Raw genomic sequence first — 22,599 nt, forward strand, 5'->3', positions numbered from 1 at the left:
GTTAAACATGTGTGTTCAAACTACTGTTGTATGTGTGTTGAAATTCTGATTTAGTTTAATGAGAATGCTTGTGTTAAAATTCTGATGGTATGTTCATGGCTTGTTGACTGCTGGGAATGGTATGCTAATGATAGAACCAAAATGTGCCATAACATGTGTTGTATCTGCTGGTATGGTCTGGTTTGGTCTGCTGGGAATGGATAACAATACTGTATTGGTTTGTGATTGTGTTTTCAAATAGTAACAGATAGGTTCATTGATAACATTAATTGATAACAGATAATAACAGATAAGAGAGGTTCTGGTATGTTCTAGTCTGGTCTGGTCTGGTTTGGTCTGGTCTGGTCTGGTCTGGTTCTGTTCTGAATCTGCACTCAACAATGCTGTATTGGTTTGTGATTGTGTTTTCAAATAGTAACAGATAGGTTCATTGATAACCTTAATTGATAACAGATAATAACAGATTAGAGAGGTTCTGGTATGTTCTAGTCTGGTCTGGTCTGGTTTGGTCTGGTCTGGTCTGGTTCTGGTTCTGGTCTGGTCTGGTCTGCATCTGCTAGTCTGCTCTGCTTCTGGTCTGCATGTGCTAGTCTGGACTGGTCTGGTCTATTCTGGTTTGCATCTGCTGGTCTGGTCTGCATCTTCTACTCTGGTCTGGTTCTGGTCTGCATGTGCTAGTCTGGTCTGGTCTGGTCTGCATTTGCTACTCTGGAGTGGTCTGGTCTGAATCTGCTATAGTTCAACACAACCCTTGATAGAATTCAAAATAGTATTACATAGCATAAATAATGGTTTTGGTACACAACAAAATAGTATCAGATAGCAACAATACTGTTTTCGCACTAAATAATATCAGATAGCATAAATAATGGTCTGCTTTGGTCTGCTTGGAATGGACTGCTCTGGTCTGAATCTGCACTCAACAATGCTGTATTGGTTAGTGATTGTGGTCTGTTCTGGTCTGCATCTGTTCTGGTCTGCATTTGCTACTCTGCATCTGTTCTGGTCTGCATCTGCTGGTCTGGTCTGCATCACTATTCTGGTTCTGGTCTGCTTCTGGTCTGGTCTGGTCTGCATCATCTACAGATAATAACAGATAAGAGAGGTTCATGGTTTTGGTACAGGTTCATTGATAACATTCATTGATAACAGATAACAGTAATGGTTCAAATGCCATACATGGTTGGTAACAGAGCTGTCTTGGTTCCATCATTCATTGATAACAGATAACATTCCATCATTCATAACAGATAGTATGGTACATTCATTGATAACAGATAACATTCCATCATTGGTTCCATCATTCATTGATAACAGATAACATTCCATCATTCATTCATTCCAAAATATGCCATACTCCATTCACCAGTTAATAGATAATTCATTCATTCATTCGAACATGTACCATACTTCATTCCAAAATTCATTCCATTCATTCATTCGAAAGTTGAGGCCACAAGTTGAGGAAAATAGATAATAGATAACAAGTTAACAAGTTCATGTACATACAAGCCAAAATGCTACAAACTTCCAAGTTATATCATAAAGTAGAAAATGGTAGCAAATACAATGAAGTACACCATCGCTTTGATATTCCTTTCCATCATTTGAAGCCTTCGACCATAGTTCGTTTCCATGTAATGAAGCCTCGTCCTTACATCGTTAAAGTCTTGTACTGTTATACCATCACAAGTTGTATAGTTCGTACGGATTCTGGATGTAACGTCTTCATCATCTTCATCCACGAACTTGAAGTAATTGCAATGGGGAGTGGGAGTCTTACTCTGCAATGCATGAGAATAAGTTAGTCGAAGAAGACAAATATTAATTTGACTACTAAACGAAGAAAACAGCTAGAATTACAAACTTACATATCTTGATGGGCAAACAAAGAACAAACGTCCTTCATTTCCATTCTCATTGGTTTTTACAATACGTATGGCAGCGGTTCTTCCACAATTGCACACCCTCGGTTGTAATCTTATGTTGCTAATGTTAGAGGAAGATGCCATTTTTCAAAATCTGCATACATGACAAATATTTGAACCATGGTAGTTCCATAGAGGAAAAGGGATATTTCAGCTTTGAAATGGTAGTTCAAAAAAAGCCATACTCCGACTTTTGAAATGGTAGTTCAAAAAAAAAACCATAGTTCAGGTAACCCTTTTAAAATTTGGCAATCTATATAAGACTAATCCAAAATATCTATATTTGTGATTCATTTTCAATTACACTCTCAACACTTCCTGATTTATGCTCCTATCTTTGTGATTCACTATTTGCAAAATATCTATATTTCTATGAATAAATGAGTATTTACTTGTGATTAGTTGAACACGAGAGTCTAGTGGTGGGATGCAACAAGTTGAACTTCCTATCTACTTGCATAGCACTTCAAACCAAGAGGAATTCTTTATCTTTCTTTCTTTTTATTTTATTTTATTTTTAATGTTTTTTGGGTATGCTGGTGAAGCTCCTTATCCTCTTCAATGTTGAAAAATTACATATAATTCTTTTATTTTCTTAATGTACTCTAGTTCTGTTCTCATTCTTCCTCTAAACCTATGTGTTTAGCTTTCACACAACTTTTTCTTCAAATGCATAAAAACATTAGTAATACCCATCCATCTAATGCAAAAACAGCCATAAAGCCATTATATAACTGTCCCTCTCAAACTAACCCAAGTTTGGTTGAGCATACAAAGGAGATGACATAAAAAAGCAAAAAAACTAATTAACACTGAAAGCAAATACTTAACACTGAACCAAAATGTATGATTTTAAGTGATGAAAGCAAAATGTATAATTAACACTGAAAGCAAATACTTAACACTGTTCCTCTAAACCTATGTGTTTAGCTTTCACACAACTTTTGCTACAATGTATGATTTTAAGTGATGGTTCAGCTAAACCAAAATGTGCCATACTTAGATAATTACTTCAACTATCATATTGCCATAATCAGATAATTAGTTCAACTATCATTTCATACACAGAACAAACTAATTAACACTGAAAGCAAATACTCAGATAATTAGTTCAACTATCATTTCATACACAGAACAAACTCATTAACACTGAAAGTAAAATCAAAGCCCAATTAAAACTCTGATTTTTATTATTCATGTCAATGTTTCAGAGATTTGAAATCAAAGCCCTAATTTCTCAATCCCAAATCAAAGCCCTATTCAGAGATTTGAAATCAAAGCCCTAATTTCTTAATCCCAAATCAAAGCCCAAATCAAAGTCCTATTTTCTGTTCGAATCCCTATTCGAATCAAAGCCAAATCAAAGCCCAAATCAAAGCCATATTTTCTGTTCGAATCCCTATTCGAATCAAAGCCAAATCAAACCAGTTTTTTTTGTTCGAATCTGACATCGAAGCCCCTAATTTTCAAATTTAAAAGATATTTTCTCAATCTCAATCACACAATCCTAAAATCTTCAGTTCAGAGTTTCGAATACTAACCTGGTTCCTCTATGGTCTCAGAACCCACGTTCCTGGAAGTGGGTCGCCGGTGCCGCCGTCTGGGGGACTGGTCGCCGGTGAGAGTAGATTCAGTGGAGGGGGACGAGTGAGTGGGAGGAGTGCAAGGCTGAGTGAAACTGAGGAGTGAGAGTGATTCTCATATGAATGTATAATACTAACTATAGCGACGGGCGGGAACGAATAGAAATTCCAATTTTTTTTTTTTTTTTTTTTTAATCTCAGTCGTTGGATGTGAGCCGTTGCAAGAACGCATGCTCGTAATTCTTGCAAGGAGAGGATCTGAACTCCTCGTCATTTCTCTAAGGTGGTGTTTGGGAAGGACTTCTTGGGCTAAATTAGCCATGTAAAGACAAAAAAGAAGATTTTAGCCACATGAAGACAAAAACTTCATAATCACTTGCCACCAACCATTGTCAAGGTAAATTTACAAATCTACCCCCACATGAGAGAGGGGCATCACCACAAAAGCTTTACAGTCACTTCCCAAAAAATACCTATTTTCAAAAAAATACAAAGGACGTTGAAAAAAAAAAAATTAAAAACGTTTTTTTGGTTTTTGTTAAAATATTTTATAAAAATAAATTTAAACTCTATTTATAAAAATACTTGTAAATATTTTAAAAATTTTTTATTATGTGTTTGGTTATGATTTGAGTATAGAGATATGAAAGTAGTATGGAGTTTCGAGTTATGTGTTTGGTTATGAGTTTTAAAAATAATTTACTAATTGAATTTTATTTTATGTGTTTGATTACGATTTGAGTGTAGAGTTGTTTTTAAATTTAAAATATTAACATTTTAAATTATTTAAATTTTTTGAATATTTAAAGTATTCAAATTTTTTTGTTAAAATAATTTTTTAAATATTTAAATTATTTAAATTTTAACGATTTAAATTTTTTGAATATTTATTTTCATTTTTTGCTTATTAAATTTTTTAGATTATTTAGATTATTTAAATATTTAAAATAAAATTAAAATTAAAATAAAATGAAAATAAATATTCAAAAAATACACAGGACAATAACATAAAACCTCACTTTTTATCATTTCACAGAAAATGAAAAAAAAAAATTAAAAAACACATGAAAAAACCATTTGTAAAAAAAAAAAATTAAAATACATAAATTATTTAAAAAAAATACGCGTCATTCAAAAATATTTTAAAATATTTAACAAATTACAAAAACATAAATTCAAAAAAAAAATTAAAAAAATCATTTGGGTTAAGGTTAAAAAAATATTAATAAAAATAAAAAACACATGAAAAAACCATTTGCAAAAAAAAAAAAAAAAAGAACTTAAAATACATAAATTATTAACAATAATTTATTAATTGAGTTTTATTTTACGTGTTTGTTTACGATTTGAGTGTAAAGCTGTTTTTAAATTTAAAATATTAACATTTTAAATTATTTTTATTTTTTGAATATTTAAATTATTTAAATTTGTTTGTTAAAATAATTTTTTGAATATTTAAATTATTTAAATTTTTACGATGTAAATTTTTTGAATATTTATTTTAAATTTTTTCCAAGGTAAAATTTTTAGAATATTTACATTATTTAAATATTTAAAATACAAAAAAATGTAAATAAAATTAAAATAAAATTTTAATTAAGTTTTGTTTTATATATTTAGTTACGATTTGAGTACAGAATTGTTTTTAAATTAAAAATATTAACATTTTAAATTATTTAAAGAACGTAAATTAAAGAACAAGAATTAATTAATGTATAAAAAAATATAAATGACAAAAACATAAATTTAAAAAAAATAAAAAAAATTTAAGCAAAAAATAAATAAAAAAATATTTTACCAAACTACGCCAAAATAAAACCCAAAATAAACAAATAAAAAATAAAAAAATTTAAGCAGAATACCCAAATCGAAACCCCCAAAAAAAAAAAAAAAAAAAGATAGCGAAAAACGGCAAATGAAAACCAAAAATAAGAGAAAAATAAAAAACAAATAAAAAAAAAAAAACAACATTGGTGGACAGTGTGGGAAGATGACGTGGATGCCAAATTCTTTGAATTACAGGTACATGTGGATCAAGGGCACTTTGGTAAATTAATAGGAGACCACCTCACCAAAAAGCTAAAAAGTTAAAAAAGTCAAAAAGTCCTTCCCAAATCAGGCTTTTTAACTCCAGGCTAAAATAATTAAAAAAGCCAAAAAATTAAAAAGCCAACTCACGTCCCAAACGGAGGCTAATTATGATACAAGACAAGTAGAGATTAGTACTACAAACTAGCCTCTCCCCAGCCCGGCCATTGCCATCCCTACCCAGCATAGGAGAATCTCATTCTCCATTCACGCTGTTCTATGTAATTTTTTGTGTAAAGACTCGAGAGAGTATCTTTCTCTCAAATTTTGTTATTTTCTTTAATAATTCAACGAGTTTTCCTCACCAACCAAACAACCAACCGTCCAAAAACGAGGTGAAGAAAAAGTGGATGACTCAGGAAGATATTCCCGTCGTTTTCTGAAAGAGACGCAATCCCACAAAGAACAGAGCATCCAATCAAAGTGAACCCAAATGGGTCACCCTTTCTTTTCCTTTCTGTTAACCGTTAACTCTTTCTCCTTCCCAACCACTCTCTCTCTCTCTCTCTCTCTCTCTCTCTCTCTCTCTCTCTTCCAAACCACTTTATATGTATCTTTGTACTCTTTTGGGGAATACTTTGCTCGTCAGACTCGAAATCGAGTACCATAAAGAACAGAAAAAGAAGAAGCAAAGGTGCCGTCTTTATCTCTCAATCTAATCATCCACCGCCCCTTTTTCGTTTCTTTATGAACATTGGGTTTGTTCCTATTATTTGTTAAGTTGTTCTGAGACTGATTTGGATCTGTAATTTTGAAATTCTATGCTTGATCACTTGTGGGTTTTTGTGGGTTTTGTAAATGATCTCTGATTTTCATTTATGTTATTGTTGTTGTAGCTGGAGTGGACTAAAGGAGGTAAAGTGAACAGAGCAAGGTGGAGGTGGCTGCGTTCTATAAAACAGATGCCCCTCGACATCCTTAACTTCTCTGATGGCTTGCCCCGCATTTTATTGTCGGAACCCGGTGGTTCTTCTGCCGAGGTAGTATTTGATTCACAAGAATGAAAGTAGATTGGAATGACATGTCATTTTTTAATCTCCTTACAAAAGGAATGATGATTCTATTTATAATATAGTTGTCATAATTTTTTTAGCCAAACATTGTTATGGTTCCGTCCCAATTAATTTTAATGAATCAAATATAGCATGAGTGTCACTTTTTTTTTTTTTTTGGTAGTAAGTTATAATAATTGGAAGTGACTAAGTTTACCTAGATTTTTGTTCATCTCGAGGATAATTTGTTCCCACCTATGGATTAGTGACATTTTTCACAAGTTTATGAACAAAAGCTCTTATTTTCATATTTCCAGTCTTTACCCTAGTTTTGAATCTATTTCATTGAAGAAAATTTGTTTCTTGAAATTTTGAATGTCGATAAATTATATACCCTCTGGTTCAATATTAATTTAACAAGGGGAATAATTGTTGAGTCTTCTACAAATTGTGAGGAAAGTTTGTTTTTCTTTTTGTTTTGTTTTTTGATGTTTGATTATTATAGCTTCTTGCATGTTTATATATGTTTTATGGAAAACCAACTCAATAAACAAGTGGATCATTATTTGTTTTGAAGATGTACCTCTAGGCCATACTGGAGCCATTAAATGCTAAAAGCACAATAGTGTTTTTTTTTTTTTTGAACTCAATGGCATGGTATGCCAATAATATTTGTGTTTGTAATGCTATAAATCAAGAAAAGTCTGTGTGAATGTCTCATGGAGAGGTTGAATTGTTCGATTTCATTTCACTTTAGAGCCATAGCATATCATCATGAATGGTAGCAAATTTAAAGCGGTGGCATTTCACGAAATCCTTAAATTGTTCTACAATATCAATTGTAGAAGGTTGAATTTGTTCCTTATATCTGCTCGATCTATAACCTGAATGGGTGAGAATAATATCTTATTAGTAGAGATCAATACATGTTTTATGTGCTCAATAATCTGAATTGGCGACACAACCATATTTATAGGTTCTTCTTCATGGTGGGCAAGTTGTATCTTGGAAGAATCAGCACAGAGAAGAGCTGCTTTTTATGAGCAGCAAGGTAAGCATTTAATGTGCAACATGCGACTATTTTGTTTTAGTTAAGTTTAATCGATTGACATTCCGCTAATATATGGGTGCTATTGATTGCTTTGATATGCTTGAACCTATGTCATTACCTCTACAAAATCCTTGACTAAGTTTATGAGATATGCCTTTTTTTGGAAAGTATCCTCATGTCGAAAGTACAGATCAGTTTGCTTAGTTAAACGATTATCAGCTTTCAACAGTTTCTCAAATGTGAGGAATGAGAATAAGCAGGCTTAACTGCAATCTTCAAATAAGCAAATTTATTTGTTTGTAGAACCTAGGCCTTTGATTGCCGCTTCTTAGAGCTAGAGGCTCTAGTCTTTGTATGTTGTAGCCCCTCTATTCTCTCTCTCTTTTTATATTATATATTATATATTCAAAAAAAAAAAAAAAAAATTTGTTTCATTAATGTTCACAACACTGTTCACAACCAACAACAAAAAAAATATTATATATTCAATTTCTACATCCATTGCATCTTTAACCTGATGAATTATCTGTTTATTAATTTTCACAACAATGTCTTCTTCTGTTCCACTCAGCAGGCAATTTGGAACTGTTCTAAAGCAATAAGAGGAGGAATATCTATTTGCTTTCCGCAGGTTGGCTTTGAAAAATCTTTCTTAAATATTTGTTTTCATTTACGTCACACATAAGTTGAAGGTATATTTACTTTCTTTTTTGTTTTTTTGTTTTTTGTTAAATTCTTCGCAGTTTGGCAATTTGGGGTCACTATTCCATCGATCTCCAAGGAACAGATTATGGTCAATAGATAACTCTCCTTTGCACCCATCTCCAACTAGCAACCAATCATCCGTAGATCTCATCTTCAAGCCCACAAAAGAAGATATGAAAATGTGGCCACATAGGTATGCTCAGCTTGGTGTTTGGAGTAAAGACAATGGCAAGTATGTCAAAGGGTGAAAAAACTTGTGGAGACCTCAGACTGAGACCATTTATTGATATGGTTTTATGCAGCTTTGAAATGCGACTTCATATTTCTTTGGGCTCAGGCAAGCTAACTTTGATCCCCCGCTTGAGGAATATTGATAACAAGTCATTCTCATTCACGTTTTCTATCTGCAACTACTTATCACTATCGGACATCAGGTTTGCTGAGCGACCCTTGGTTGATTGATATTTGCATTGGGAATGCTGGTGATGGAAACTGTTTGCATTGATGTTTTTGGATTCGTCTAGCCTAAATATGGTTTTTTGTTTTCAAAATTATTGTTACCATTTACATGAAGGATAATCTCTTTTAAGACCTGTTTGAAAGATATTTGCATTTTTCCAAGGATTCCATGATACAGTTTGATATGCAGTGAAGTACGTGTCGAAGGCTTGGAGACACTTGATTACCTTGATAATTTGTCGAATAGAAAGAGATTAACAGAGCAAGCAGATGCAATTACCTTTGACGGGGAGGTCTCTTCCTCTCCCTTTCCCTCTCTTTCCGTGTTGTGAATAAGAATACCAAGAACAACCTCCACTCGCCCTTTTTTTCTTTTTTTCATTTTGCTTGAACATTTGAATTCTTACTCCTGAATATACAATACTGTATGTTAATAGGTTGACAGGGTTTATTTGAGTACTCCAACAAACATTGCTGCCATAGACCATGAGAAGAAGAGAACATTTGTACTGTACAAGGAAGGCCTGCCAGATGCAGGTCCATTTTACTTTTCAAAATTTTTAGTAATTTGATGCTTTCGCTTTATTAAAGTACAATCACATTGTGTGCAGTTGTTTGGAATCCATGGGACAAAATGGCAAAGGCAATCCCAGATTTAGGGGACCAAGATTACAAGACTATGTTGTATCTTTGCTCGGCTGCAGTTGAAAGTCCGATTGTCCTGAAACCCATGGAAGAGTGGAATGGCCATCAAGAGCTCTCTGTCGTCTCTTCAAGTTATTGTAGTGGGCAGTTGGATCCTCGAAAGGTTCTTCATGAAATTAGCTTACCTCAGAAATAAACTAAAAAACAAAGCCTCCTTGCATTATTGGAAGCCTATGCTCTTGTTAATATTGATCTTTTACGCATCGTCTTCTTTATATATTGTATTTATCATAGCCACTTGTTTTACTGATATGGGTTTGGTTGCTGGAGCGTTAAACTTTTGACATATTTTCATTAGTTGAGAACAATCTTTGCAACCTGTTTGATGGCGAGGAAGGTCAATATTTGAGTGTGAAACTCTTACTACTCACATGTAAAGTTTGTCAATGGCAGTGACAGACAAACGATTATAACATGTAAATCATATCCGTACCTAGAAAAAAGCATCTTAATGTTCATTTTTTTTTTACTAGGCGGATTATAGCTTCTCTCCTAACAGAAATAGACCTCGTGTGAAGATCACATCGCACTTACATTCTAGTCATTCATTATGTTCTCCAGAAAGAAAAAAATGTGTTTTCCGGGCTCTTGTGCTTGTGTCTCTGCTAGAGCACTAGGTTTGATACCATTTGGCATTTCAGTACCTTTTTTTCTTTTTTTTATTTTTTTCTTTTTTTGGCATTGTTATGGCACAAGGAAGAGTAGAATTTGCAATGAAGGATGCTTAGTTGGTACCTTGGCGTGTTTGTTGTTCTTGATGTAGTGCAGTAGTAACTTCAAACTTTGGCCATTGATGAATTATTTTGGACCGCTGATTTCAATTAAAGCTATTTACGGTTATATAATATGATGATCATGTAGTCAATCCCATCTGATAGAACTTAAAGCTAAGCTTGGTTTGGTTTGGTTTGGTTTATATATTATATGATGATCATTTAGATTACGTCAAAGCCCTTTGTAATGATCTGTCCCTGGAAATCACGTTTAATTGAATAACTCTCCCATTTTTCTTTTCTTCTGAATTTTCTTAATTATTCAAGATCATTATAAAAACCATATTTTGAAGTGTGTCAATACAAAATTTATATCTAATATAAAAATTTTCTTAAATAATTTCCAAATTTTTAGTGATATTTTCCCAATTGTCAGTGTGCTGGCAAATTTAAATTGTGATTCAAAGAAAGCTTAGATTTGGACCTTTTCGCTAACCAAACCGAATCAAAATTGGGCAAATTGCCAACAAGCCCTCTTTGAAAGAGATGTGGCCTATTTAGTCCCATAACCTTTTGTTTATACTAAAAAGTCATGTGTTTTTCTTCTTCACTGCCTTCGTTCTTCTCTCTTTCTCTTCTTGATTTCCAGTGGCCGGCAACCACTTCTTCTTTTTCTTTTTCTTATATATAATCACCGGCAACTGACGAACATTATCGATCGGGGTTCACCTATAATCATCGACCACTGACTCCTTACTTCACCCTCACTGACAGAAAATAAGGTGAGTTTCCAGCGAAGAAGATGAGTAGATCTACTCAAATTTGATGTAGAGCTACATCAGATTCGGCTAGATCTAAGCCAAAAATAGTTATTAGAGTACAATCTTCTCTTCATATCTGTTTCTCTCTTTTGATCTCTCAATTTTTCTATTTTTACTTTGCTACACACTTCTATTTTCTTATTTTAATGGAGAAAATTTTCAAGTTCTGAACGAGTTGTTTTCGAGTTTTAATTACAGGCAGTGAAATTATCAAATTTTACAATTTCAATTTTTTTGATGTTGAAATGAATCATGCTTTAAAATTGTAAGATTTTGCAGTTTCATAATATTATTTAGAACTGTAAAATTTTGCAGTTTCATAAAATATTTTTCAGTTTGATTAATAAGGATAAATGCTTAATAGATTTTTGCTTTGAAACTATAACATTTTACAATTTCAAAGCTTGCTTTTCAGTTTGATCAATATTGGAGATTATTTGCTTTAAAACCTATAAAAATTGAAAAATAACATTTTTTTTTCAATTATTGTTGCTTGTTGTTAATACTTTTTTTAAAAAATAATTTTTATTTATTTTTAATTTTTTTTTAGTCTATCAATATTTAGCACATTTTGCTATTTTTGTGGCTCTAATTTCTCTATTTATTATTTTTTTGGGCAATATTCTGGATATTCTGATGAGTCTCCGACGATATTCTTAACACTCCGGCGATTTTTTGGTGATGTTGAACATTTCGACAAGTCTCCGATGTCTGTCTAACAGAAGTCTGACAGTAGGGTATGTAGCATCGTCTATAAAAAAAATTTTAAAAAAAGATTTTTTTGGTAATAATTAAAAATATGTAAGACTAATTGGTGTAAGTATTTTGTTTTGGAACTAGATCGATTTTTTGGTGATGTTGAACATTTCGACAAGTCTCCGATGTCTGTCTAACAGAAGTCTGACAGTAGGGTATGTAGCATCGTCTATAAAAAAAATTTTAAAAAAAGATTTTTTTGGTAATAATTAAAAATATGTAAGACTAATTGGTGTAAGTATTTTGTTTTGGAACTAGATGGATTTTGATTTTTGTGTATGAGACTTATCAGTAAATTCTCCTTAAAAATTCCTGTTGGGCATACATTTGCATTCGATCTTCATAGGTAACCTTATTGGGTTGGGCTTTAGAACTTGAGGGGCTTGTGGGTCAAGATGGATTCTATTTCGATGATTCAGACTATTTATTTTGTAGGGTCACGTATGCATGTCATTCATTAAAAAACTTTTAAGTTTTTCATTTTATCATATTCATCTCTAAAAAAAATAGACATTTTTTTATTCAAAAATACACTTGATTATATTTTATAAAATAAATGATTTGGATCATTGCTCTTCAAGTTCTCTCCAATTTGAGAGAAAATCCAACTTGATTATTCAGTTAATTTTTTTTATTTTTGGATGTGTTACATCTATCAATAGTTATGAACATTGACTCGTGAAGGTCAGCTCAAATGGCACGTTCTCTAAATTTAATAAAGGAGATTTTAGGTTTGGGTTTGACCCTTACTAAATATAAGAATTGCTAATTTTTTCTTGTTATATTATTTGTTTCTTCTTCATTATAAAACTTTTTGTTAGACTTAAATATTCCTATGTAAATCATTTTAATACTATAAATAATCTTTGATAAAATTAAATTAAATTAATCTTTTATGGCATCATGGTTGCATTTTAGGGATTTCAGTCCATAAATCTATTTAATTTATCGGAACATTTAAGTCTGCAACCCCTAAAATGCAAGCTTGATGCCATAAAAGAGTTAATTTAATTTAATTTAATTTAATTTAATTTAATTTTATAAGATATTATTTATAGTATTAAAATGATTTACATGAGAACATTTAAATCTAACAAAAAGTTTTTGAATGAAGAAGAAACAAATAATATAATGAAAAGTTTAATAATGAGAAAAAATTAGCAATTCTTATAAGGACAAGCACATTATTTGTTTGGGTCCATGAGGACAGGCGCATAAATGCAGGATAACGTTGTTTATTTGTACAAATTGTGGCATGTTTACACATTGTGCCCATCAACGTCTCTCTCTCTCTAGACCCTTGTTTCCACCATGGCCGGAGCAGTGGAGAACTTCATTTTAGCACCCAAAAATCTGTAGATCTAACAAACCCTCCATCTCCAACTTCTCTGAGTTGGATTTCAAATTCTATGGATCTAATCTTTTTAATGTCCATATAAGTGCAGAAGATATCGTCCTCGGATTTGATCTCGTTGAAACTCTTTGACAGTCCATCAAAAGGGTCAGAAACGAGATCTCGGTCGTTCGGTAGCCGGAAGTTCATCTCCGAGTGGGCCCACCGATAGTGAGCCAGCTTGAAGGAGGCGGGGGGGCTTCCATACAATTTTGTTGATGAGTTCTGAAGATTTTGGAACCCAAAATTAGGGTTTGAATTCAATAGATCTTGCATTTTGATGACCCGCTTTGTCTCTCTCTAGCTTGCTCTCTCTCTCTCTCTCTCTAAATGTATGTGAATTTTGGCTCTGTGTGTGTTCTTCGTTTTGAGTATCTTTTTTTTCACGCTGATCATCATCATCCATCCATCCATCCAAATTATGATAAATAATTTGAACAGATCGATTCAATTTCTATAGATAAGCAAAAAATAGGCCTCGTTTTTAATAACTTTTTGACTAAAATATGATGTAAAAGAAACTAGTATGTTTGGGATGACTTTTTAGCTTTTTACGAAAGATGTGCAAAAAGTAAAGAGAAAATGAAATCTTTGACTTTTTGGTATAAATTGTTGCCTTTTTGATTTTTTTAGTAACTTTTTGACTTTTTAACTAAAAAAATCACTTGCCAAACGAGACCTAAGATAGATAGCCAAAAATACTAGGATATATAGATTCAATTTGGACAGATAAACAAAAATAATAGGACAGATACATTCAGTTCAGACAGACAAGAAGAAACTAGGACATATACATTAAAAGAATTTCAACATATAGATTAAAATTATTAAAATAATTTGGACAGATAGATGAAAAATATTAAAACAATTTTGACAGAAAAGGTTAAAAGTATGTTCAAAATTGAAGATTAAATTTATTTTCGTACAGATAGATTAATTTGGATAGATGTAAAAATAATTTGAATAGATAGGTAAAAAATTAAACAAATATATTAAAACTATTGTGAAAGATAGAGTAAAATTATTTAGATAGATAGGTTTAAAAAATTGAAGAGATAGATAAAATTTGTACAAATAGATGGTATTTATAGAATTAATTTTCTTAAATCCTTAGCATTTGAACTTTTCACCAATGTCTCCAATAGAACCACATTTATCGTTAATGACTTATGAGGGTGATAATATGAATTTATCAAGTATTTTTTTATTTTATTTATTTATTTTTTTACATCTTATGCTTTCCATAAAAGTAGTGAAGGGTTAGCAAGTGCGATGTAATGATTTTAAGATAAGGGATTGATTATTAATTGAATTCGTTATCAAGAATCATTTCATAGATTTTGAAATTGATGGGGGGCTTTAACAAGGACCCTATGTTCTATGGGACTCATATGGACCCTACAGTATTTCCACTCAGTAGTGATCATTCATTTGATTTATTACAATTGGCAATCACTATGCACTTTACTAACAAGAGATAGATAAAACTAAGTAGAGCTTTTTCAATAAATTCTCTTTTTAAGATTTTTATTCTATTTAATTTATATTCTTTTTAACTATTTCATTAGTCACTCGTTTGTTTTTAGATATAAAATGAAAGAGATTCATAGTGAGAAAATTAATAGTAAGGGGATTGTTAGTAAGATGATTAATAATGAGGAGATTAAGTAAAATTGTGTTTGTTTTGATGATAGTTATTAGTATAGTGATTGTTAAATTTTTTTATATAAAATAAATATAAAATAATATAAAAATACAAAAACATTAAACATTGATGCTCCAAAAAAAATGCCCAGTATGTAAAAAATAAAAAATAAAAAATAAAAAATTTCTAGAAAAAAATAAAACAAATAAAATAATGATTTTTACTTAACAAAAAATACAAAAAATTAAACATTAATTTAAAAAAAAAAATGCCCAATATGTAAAAAATAAAAAAATAAATAAAAAATTTCCTGTCCTTGGGACTATTTTTCGAACACCATCTCTACCTCCTCCATCTCAATCCCCCTTCCAAAGTCTATCCTAATACCAAGAGATTAGGAGTCTCCTCTCCTCTCCATCTCTCAAAACAAACACCTCATATAATTAGGGGTGCAACTTGGGCGGGCTCAACCCGAGCCCAACTCGAATTTTTTTAGGGTTTGGACAAAATATTTTCAAATTCGGTATGAGTTTGGGCAAAAATTCAGAAATCCGAATTAAATTTGGGCGGGCTTGGGCAAAGACGTCAAGCAACCCGAGCAACCCGAAGCCCGAATTATACATATATAGATATATAAAAATATTAAATATATATATAAATTATTAGTCATTACATGATATTAAAGTAATTTATATTATTAAACCATATTGAATATATATTATATATATAAATAACATATAATCTTACTTTTTTTCTTTTTATTTTCACTCATAAATTATAAGGACTACTATAGTGGCATATTTCTTACATTATATAAATTATTTATTTTGATAGTATTAATGATTTTCTATTTTTTTTAAAAAAAATTATAAATAGAGTCAAATTTTAATAATTTAATAATGTAGCTGGGAAAAAAAAAAAACTGAAATTCATTTACAATTTGGGTAATTCGGGCAACTTGAGCAATTCAGGTTTAACTCGAGTTGGGCTTGGGCAGACAACCTCGGGTTACAATTCGGGTTTGGGCGGGCTTGGGCAGGTCTCAGCACAACTTGGGCTGGGTTTGGACAACCTCCTAACCGGACCGAACCCGCCCGAGTTGCACCCCTACATATAATGGGTCTCACCTCACTATCAATCTCAATCCTCTTCTTATAACCCCAAACAAACGGGGCCTTAGGTCTTATTTGAAGTAAGAAGAACAAAACACTCTCTATCTCTCTTGCTCTTATTATATTCTGAAATCAAAACCGATCATATTCCATCGTCGTTCCATATTTCACTCCCCAAATCATTCCTTTCCAAAATTGTCACTCCTGCAACAAAAACTCCTAAACCCTAACCCTAGGTTTCACATCGCTTCACCACCATTGCCCACAGTTGCCTGCGGCTGGTATTTCATTTCGATCCATCACTGTGAATGTTTACATTGATTTTTACTAGCTGTGGTTTGTTTGTGACCAGCCACAATGAGAAGCAAATGTAAGTACCCATCCTTCCACCCTTTCTTTTTCTTTCATTTGAATCTAAATAATTGATGCATTTACATTACCTAGTTATTATTGTTGTTTTTCGTTGTCATATGCTATTGTTGTCACGACCCGAACCCGCTCCCGTGGGTTAAGGACATAACCGGCCAGTAATCATGAGATTACCTACGGCCTCAAACCAAACTAGACGTATTTTAACAGAGTTAACGGGGGGCCAAACGAAAGCAATTTTAAAATTTTGTCCATAGAGCCGTGCTTATATGCACATCATAACATTCCATACATACATATGTTAATAACTCACAACAGAAAGTATAGTAACATAAAGTTCTATACAGACAGGATCATTCAAATCTAAGTCAGCCAAAACAAAGCTATATACAGACGAACACCAAAGTCTTCGCCAACATGACAAAATAACATAGAATGGCAGAAAGGCGAAGGCGTGTCTCGTGCGTGAGACGTAAGGGCTGACTCTTCAAAACCTTAGTTGTTCCATACAGACTTCATTGGGGTTGGGTTTAGACTTCTCTTGGCTCACCTACAAACACAAGAATGAGCGTGAGCGATAGCCCAGTGAATAATATCAAATAAAAGAGTTATACAAACGGTATGTAGAACAACATGCTCCAAACGGCCTTGGGCCCAATTCATATTTCTCTTTAACATATATATATATATACACAATTTAAGTCAAGTGACTGTGGTTTCAAACATACTAGCCTTTGGCCCATTTATTTATGTCAAACTGGCTTCTGGCCCATTCATGCATGTCAAACTTTCATTTGTGTCAAAACGGCCTTTGGCCCAATCATGCATGTCAAACTGGCCTCTGGCCCGTTCATTTATGTCAAACTATTATTCGTGTCAAACTGTTATTCTTGTCAAAACGGCCTCTGGCCCATTCATTCATTCTTGTCAAAACGGCCTCTGGCCCATTCATTCACGTCAAAACGGCTTTCGGCCATTCATTCACGTCAAAACGGCCTTCGGCCCATTCATTCACGTCAAAACGGCCTTCGGCCCATTCGTTTGGTATAGCAAACATTGTCCACCAATCGAATCAATGAACTTATAAAACTTACATAGAAGTAAGTAATTAGACAACAACATATTTCAGATATCTCTGTTAAGATATTACTCACAGTGATCGGTTGGTTGGTTTGCCCTGAAGCTCGACCCTACACATTCCATGAACACAAAAGGGTCACAAACAATTCAATTCGTTCTAAATTCCTCTTTAGGTTTCATTCTTATCTCAATTACAATGCTCAATGCATGCCTAAGAGTACTTAGAAGTGAAAAAGAACGAAAAACGGAACTCAGAATGCCTTTTCAAAACTTTAGAAAATAGGGTCCCCGCTCGAGCGTCAACTTCCCCGCTTGAGTGGACCCAATAGGTCTGCAAAAGTTCTGGTTAGGTCAAATTTACGCTCGATCGTCCACTCTGGCGCTTGAGCGGAAGGCCTCTCTACATGGCTCCTCGTTCGAGCGTCAACTTCCCCCGCTCAAGCGGACACCATGTCTGCAGAAAATGCTGGGAGCCCGTTTTTCACGCTCGAGCGGCGGTTTCCCCGCTCGAGCGGGCACCAAATTTTCTGGGTTTTCCAGAATGTATTCTTGAGCTTCAACTTGATATTCAAAGGTTCAAAATACATGTTTTTGGCTCAATCTTCACATATACATATACTAACATGGTATAAACACCCAATTACAACATTTTGAAGCTTAATTTCACAATATAATTACATGCATGTCCCAATCAACACCAAACTCATTTTCAATCATAACAATTCCATGTATTTCAACTCATATTTCCATAAATTGTGCATGCATGTGGAATATAACTCCCATTTCAACTTACATGGTGCAAATGGTGATTACAAACATGAGCTTTAACCAAAATCCTACATGGATTACACACATTGTGCTCAATTTTGGAAATTCATAGCAATTTTCTACATGCATGCATCAATTGACTTCAAATTCATCAAATACTACACAATTCCTTCACTTATGGCACAATTCTTGCTCTTGATCATTAATCAATTTTAATTTTACAAAATTACAAACTAGAATCCATGAAATACTCACCTAGGAGCTTTAATTTTCACAATCTATAGCAAATTCTTGAGTAATCTTCAAGACTTCCAAGATTCAAGAGCAAAACTTAGATGATCTCCATTTTCTCTCTCTAATTTCGGGTCCCTCTCTCTCTAGAGAGTTAAATCAGCCAAAATGGACAAAAAAAGAGGAATTGAGTGTGTATAATGGCCCTTTTTAAAAGCTCCCTCAAATACATTCTTTTAATATAAAATAATTGGGCACCATACATTAATTTAATCCATTTAATCTGGTCCAAATCAATTTTCAATCAAATTTCACCGTAGGTTTTAAAAATTACGCCAATCACAATGGCGTAGTCAATTTCGGTTTCTACGGCCGATAAGACCTTCAATTTAATTTCCAAAGCGGATAATCAAACAGATATTTCTACGGTGAACAGATAAAAATTCAAAACCACATATATTCACATAATTGGCACACGAAATCATATCAGACACATAATCAAATTCATAATAAGGACCCATTAGCATAATACGAAATAGGGTTATCACAATTGTTTTGTAATAAACTCTCTATTTTTCTCCCTTCTGTGAATGTTGGTGTTGTTGATTGTTGATGGTGATCAAATAGTTAGAACTTCCAATTTCTGATGTTTTCTCTCCCATCTTTTAGTTCAATGTGAATTCCCATACATATGATGTAAATATTACCATTGTTGTTAAGTAATGACTGACGTAAACATTCACGTTACGTACCTAACTGATGCAAACATTTACATAATCTGTTATTATTATTGGTTTTTTTTTGTCATATGCTATTGTTTTGTAATAAATTCCATATTCCCCCCCTTCTGCCAATATTGGACTTGTTGATCTTATTGATTGTTGATGATGATCAAATAATTAGAACCCCCAAATTTCTCATATTTTTTCCCATCTTTTGGTTTAATGTAAATTCTAGTTATATTTGTTATTGAGTAACCCCTGATGTGAACATTCAGATCAAGTACCTAATTGATGTAAACATTTACATGACCTAGTTATTTTTTTATTTTTATTTCTTTTGTTATTATTTTGTAATAAGCTCCCTATTTTTCCTATTCGTTGGATTTGTTAGTCTTGTTAATTGTTGATAGTGGTCAAATAATCAGAACCTCCCAATTTCTGATTATTTTCCTCCCTCTTTTGGTCCAATGTGAATTTCTACACAGACGATGTAAATATTTACATCATCTGGTTATCATTGTTGTTGAGTAACAACCCATGTGAACATTCACACCATGTATCTAACTTTGTCTATTATTGTTTTATCATGTGCAATAATGTGTTTATATGAACAATCATATTACCCATTATCTTTTTGGTCCAATGTGCATTTGGAAAGAAATAATTAGAACCCTCAATTATTGTCCCCCCCTCTATTTGGTTCAATGTGAATCAAATTATTATTTGTTGCTGTGAACATTCACATTGGACATATATTATGTGAATTTTCGCACCAAGTACTTTACTTCTTGTTTATCCACGATTTGTAATGTCTTCATGTGAATATTTACATTGACCATTCACATCTACATTCATCATAATTATTTCACTATTCACATGACATATAGTTTGTACTTGTAACCATTTACCATTTGTAACCATTAATAGTAAATTTGTTTCCAATTGAACAAACAAATGTTACTTATAGATTTCATGGCAAAAAAAAAAGAAAAAAAAAAGAGAACAGTTCCACGACAAAAACAAACTTGAACAAATAGCCAGCCCTCCAAAAGATGAACATGAAACACGTCAACTGCCGATCTAACATCATTGGATTAGTAAAACTAATGACGAGCACCAAGTTTTCAAATCCTCAGCTAGATCGTTTGAAGGAAACGTCATTTTGACAGTTGTTTGATGTGTTGTGGATCGGTAAAGTTGACCTCTACAAATGCATAAAGTTTAATGATTTCGTCGTATACCTGCTAGGGACGTACAAGGCATCCAAAGACACATCTTACATTGGCGAGAAAAAGATGAATATGAATCTCACATTCTTTGCAATTTTGTAAACATTAGAATACATTAGACCAAAGAACCATAATTAATTATTTTGATTGTGCTTAATAAGATACAATGGTATGTTTTCATAATATTTGCTACTACAAAGTCAATGATAATATTCATATTGGTTTATGTTGTTTTATAATTATGTACACATAACTATTGGCTTAATGTGACTAGATTAATTTATTTGATGTTTTATTCGTGATATTAATATTCACATCAATAATCTATATTCCAGAATTCATGTGAACATTCACATTCGTAAGTTTTAGTATGAACATTCAAATCATGTTTGTATTCAAAATGAAAGTTGAGGCTTGTGGTTGTGTAATTTGATGCAATGTTAATGTGAACCTTAACATTACCTTTATCACAATGGTAATGAATACAGTGAAAACGTATTTACCATTCAATATTATATGAGTGTGTGAATAATATCCAGTGGTGCTACATACAACAATTAATGTACTAACTAATGTACCAATACTAGTTATGACATTATTATTGATCATACTCATTAATTACATTATAAATACCAAAAACTTCTTAAATTGTGCCATATCATCAATTAGTACACTAGTTAGTACACTAATTAGTACATATAACATTATTCAATAATATTAATACCAATTGACAACATAATGACACAATTTCATTTAAAATTAATGTGAATATAATGATAGTTAACATTATAATGCATGAGAATTACCAAAACATAATGACAGTCAATATAGAACCATTGTTTATTTTTTGAGTAATGCTAGGGACCCCAAATAATCTACCAAATGTTTTACCAAATCTCTCACATTGGTAATGCTACACACAAATCCACATGTGTGTAGGTCTCACACCCATGTGAGAGATTTGGTAAATTATTTGGGGTCTCTAGCATTACTTTTATTTTTTGTGTGTGTAATGAATAGCAGCATTAAATATAAGGGTATAAGAGTCTAATAAAATAGTGTAAATCAAGAAAAAGACCTTATGGAGTAAAAATATAAATACATGAAACTAAATTTCCTTCATGGACTTCTTGGATTAGAACACTCCTAAATAAAATTTATCAATAAAAATTCCAATTAAGTAGTTTAATATATTATTATGAAAAGTATTTTATTTTATTTTTCTGTTTTCTTTTAATTTTGGAGGGGAATTAAAGTACTTCAAATGTTTGTAATCTCTCCTCCCTTAAAAGTTATAACCCCTCCATGCATTTCCCTTTTCTTCATTAAATCTAAACATGATTTTAACTAATTTTATTCCTCTAAATCCTTTTCTCCTAAACCATCACAAAAAGGGAGAAAGCAAACACATGATGGCCCACTTTATCCAATTTCTTAGATTATTTTAAGATTGGATCTTCTATCCAAAATCTTTCATATTTTTGGCCCTAAATTACATCTTTCATATCTTTGGGTGCTAATTCACATCTCTATATTACAATTCGTCCGTTTGACTTGAATAGTGTGCCAGGAAAAAAAAAAAAATAGGGCAAATTACATAGAGTTCTTGTAGTTTATTTTTTTATTAATTTAATTTTTATAATTTTAATTAGACTAAATTCATACAATATTAAAAAAATTAAAAGACAAAATTATCATAATTAAAATTATAGAGATTAAACTGACCCAAGAAATAAATAACAAGAACTTCAGATATAATTTGTTTTTTTTAAAGTGAAGAGAAGGGATCCTATGTTCTTGACATACATCCATAATCATTTTTTTTTTTTTTGGTTTGAGTGGACAACAAGGGAGGGTGTTGTCCTAAAAACCTATGAGCTCAATAACTTAGCTATATATAAAAGTTTTATATTTTTTTATTTTTTACATCAAATTCATTTATATTCAATTTGTAAATAGATTCAATGCACTTAAAGTGGCTTTAATATAAAAAAAGCAAAGTATATATATATATATATATATCTATATAACAATGGAAGGGTTCATTTGAAAATGTCTCTCAAATTAATGGTTCAGATCTATCTAATTTGGAAAGCAATGGCTCAGATTTATTTGTAAAAATATCTCTCTCACAAACTATCTTTAATGGTTTAGATTTGTTCAATTTAAAAATAATGGCTGAGATTGAAAAGAGTTTCAATGATCTAGATCCATCAATGACTAAAATTCAATGGCTCAGAGCTCTCACC

At 32.0% G+C, this 22,599-nt stretch overlaps 1 protein-coding gene and 1 long non-coding RNA gene across 7 annotated transcripts; one reads left to right on the forward strand and one right to left on the reverse strand.

The window, feature by feature from the left end:
* Positions 1-1,410: 1,410 nt before the first annotated feature.
* On the reverse strand, positions 1,411-3,691 carry LOC145801788 (uncharacterized). The gene is made up of 3 exons (XR_014343440.1): positions 3,470-3,691; positions 1,872-2,022; positions 1,411-1,784 (listed from the first exon to the last, which is right to left on the reverse strand). It is a non-coding gene; the product is annotated as an uncharacterized LOC145801788 (long non-coding RNA).
* Positions 3,692-5,716: 2,025 nt separating this feature from the next.
* LOC114275201 (putative glucose-6-phosphate 1-epimerase) lies at positions 5,717-9,828 on the forward strand. 6 transcript variants are annotated; one of them, XM_028217200.2, is made up of 9 exons: positions 5,717-6,233; positions 6,436-6,579; positions 7,568-7,642; positions 8,214-8,273; positions 8,386-8,540; positions 8,650-8,781; positions 8,997-9,099; positions 9,244-9,343; positions 9,418-9,828. In XM_028217200.2, exons 2-9 carry the CDS (start codon positions 6,502-6,504, stop codon positions 9,645-9,647), a joined length of 933 nt encoding a protein of 310 aa, XP_028073001.2. In that variant the 5' UTR covers positions 5,717-6,233; positions 6,436-6,501; the 3' UTR covers positions 9,648-9,828. The 6 variants fall into 6 exon arrangements, with proteins under 6 accessions (XP_028073001.2, XP_028073004.2, XP_082748969.1 ...); XM_028217203.2 differs by having other exon boundaries at positions 8,217-8,273; XM_082892843.1 differs by having other exon boundaries at positions 6,203-6,297; positions 8,217-8,273.
* The last annotated feature ends 12,771 nt before the right edge of the window (positions 9,829-22,599 follow it).

The sequence above is a fragment of the Camellia sinensis genome, chromosome 10 (genome assembly GCF_055761805.1).
Source record: "Camellia sinensis isolate YWXY chromosome 10, ASM5576180v1, whole genome shotgun sequence".
Taxonomy (NCBI): Eukaryota; Viridiplantae; Streptophyta; class Magnoliopsida; order Ericales; family Theaceae; genus Camellia; species Camellia sinensis.

Bases quoted from the DNA above. Each gene is read 5' to 3' on its own strand.
- LOC114275201 (XM_028217200.2), top strand. From the start codon at position 6,502: ATGCCCCTCGACATCCTTAACTTCTCTGATGGCTTGCCCCGCATTTTA. The intron at 7,643-8,213 runs GTAAGCATTTAA...TGTTCCACTCAG, and splicing joins TGCTTTTTATGAGCAGCAAG to CAGGCAATTTGGAACTGTTC. The intron at 8,274-8,385 runs GTTGGCTTTGAA...AATTCTTCGCAG, and splicing joins TATCTATTTGCTTTCCGCAG to TTTGGCAATTTGGGGTCACT.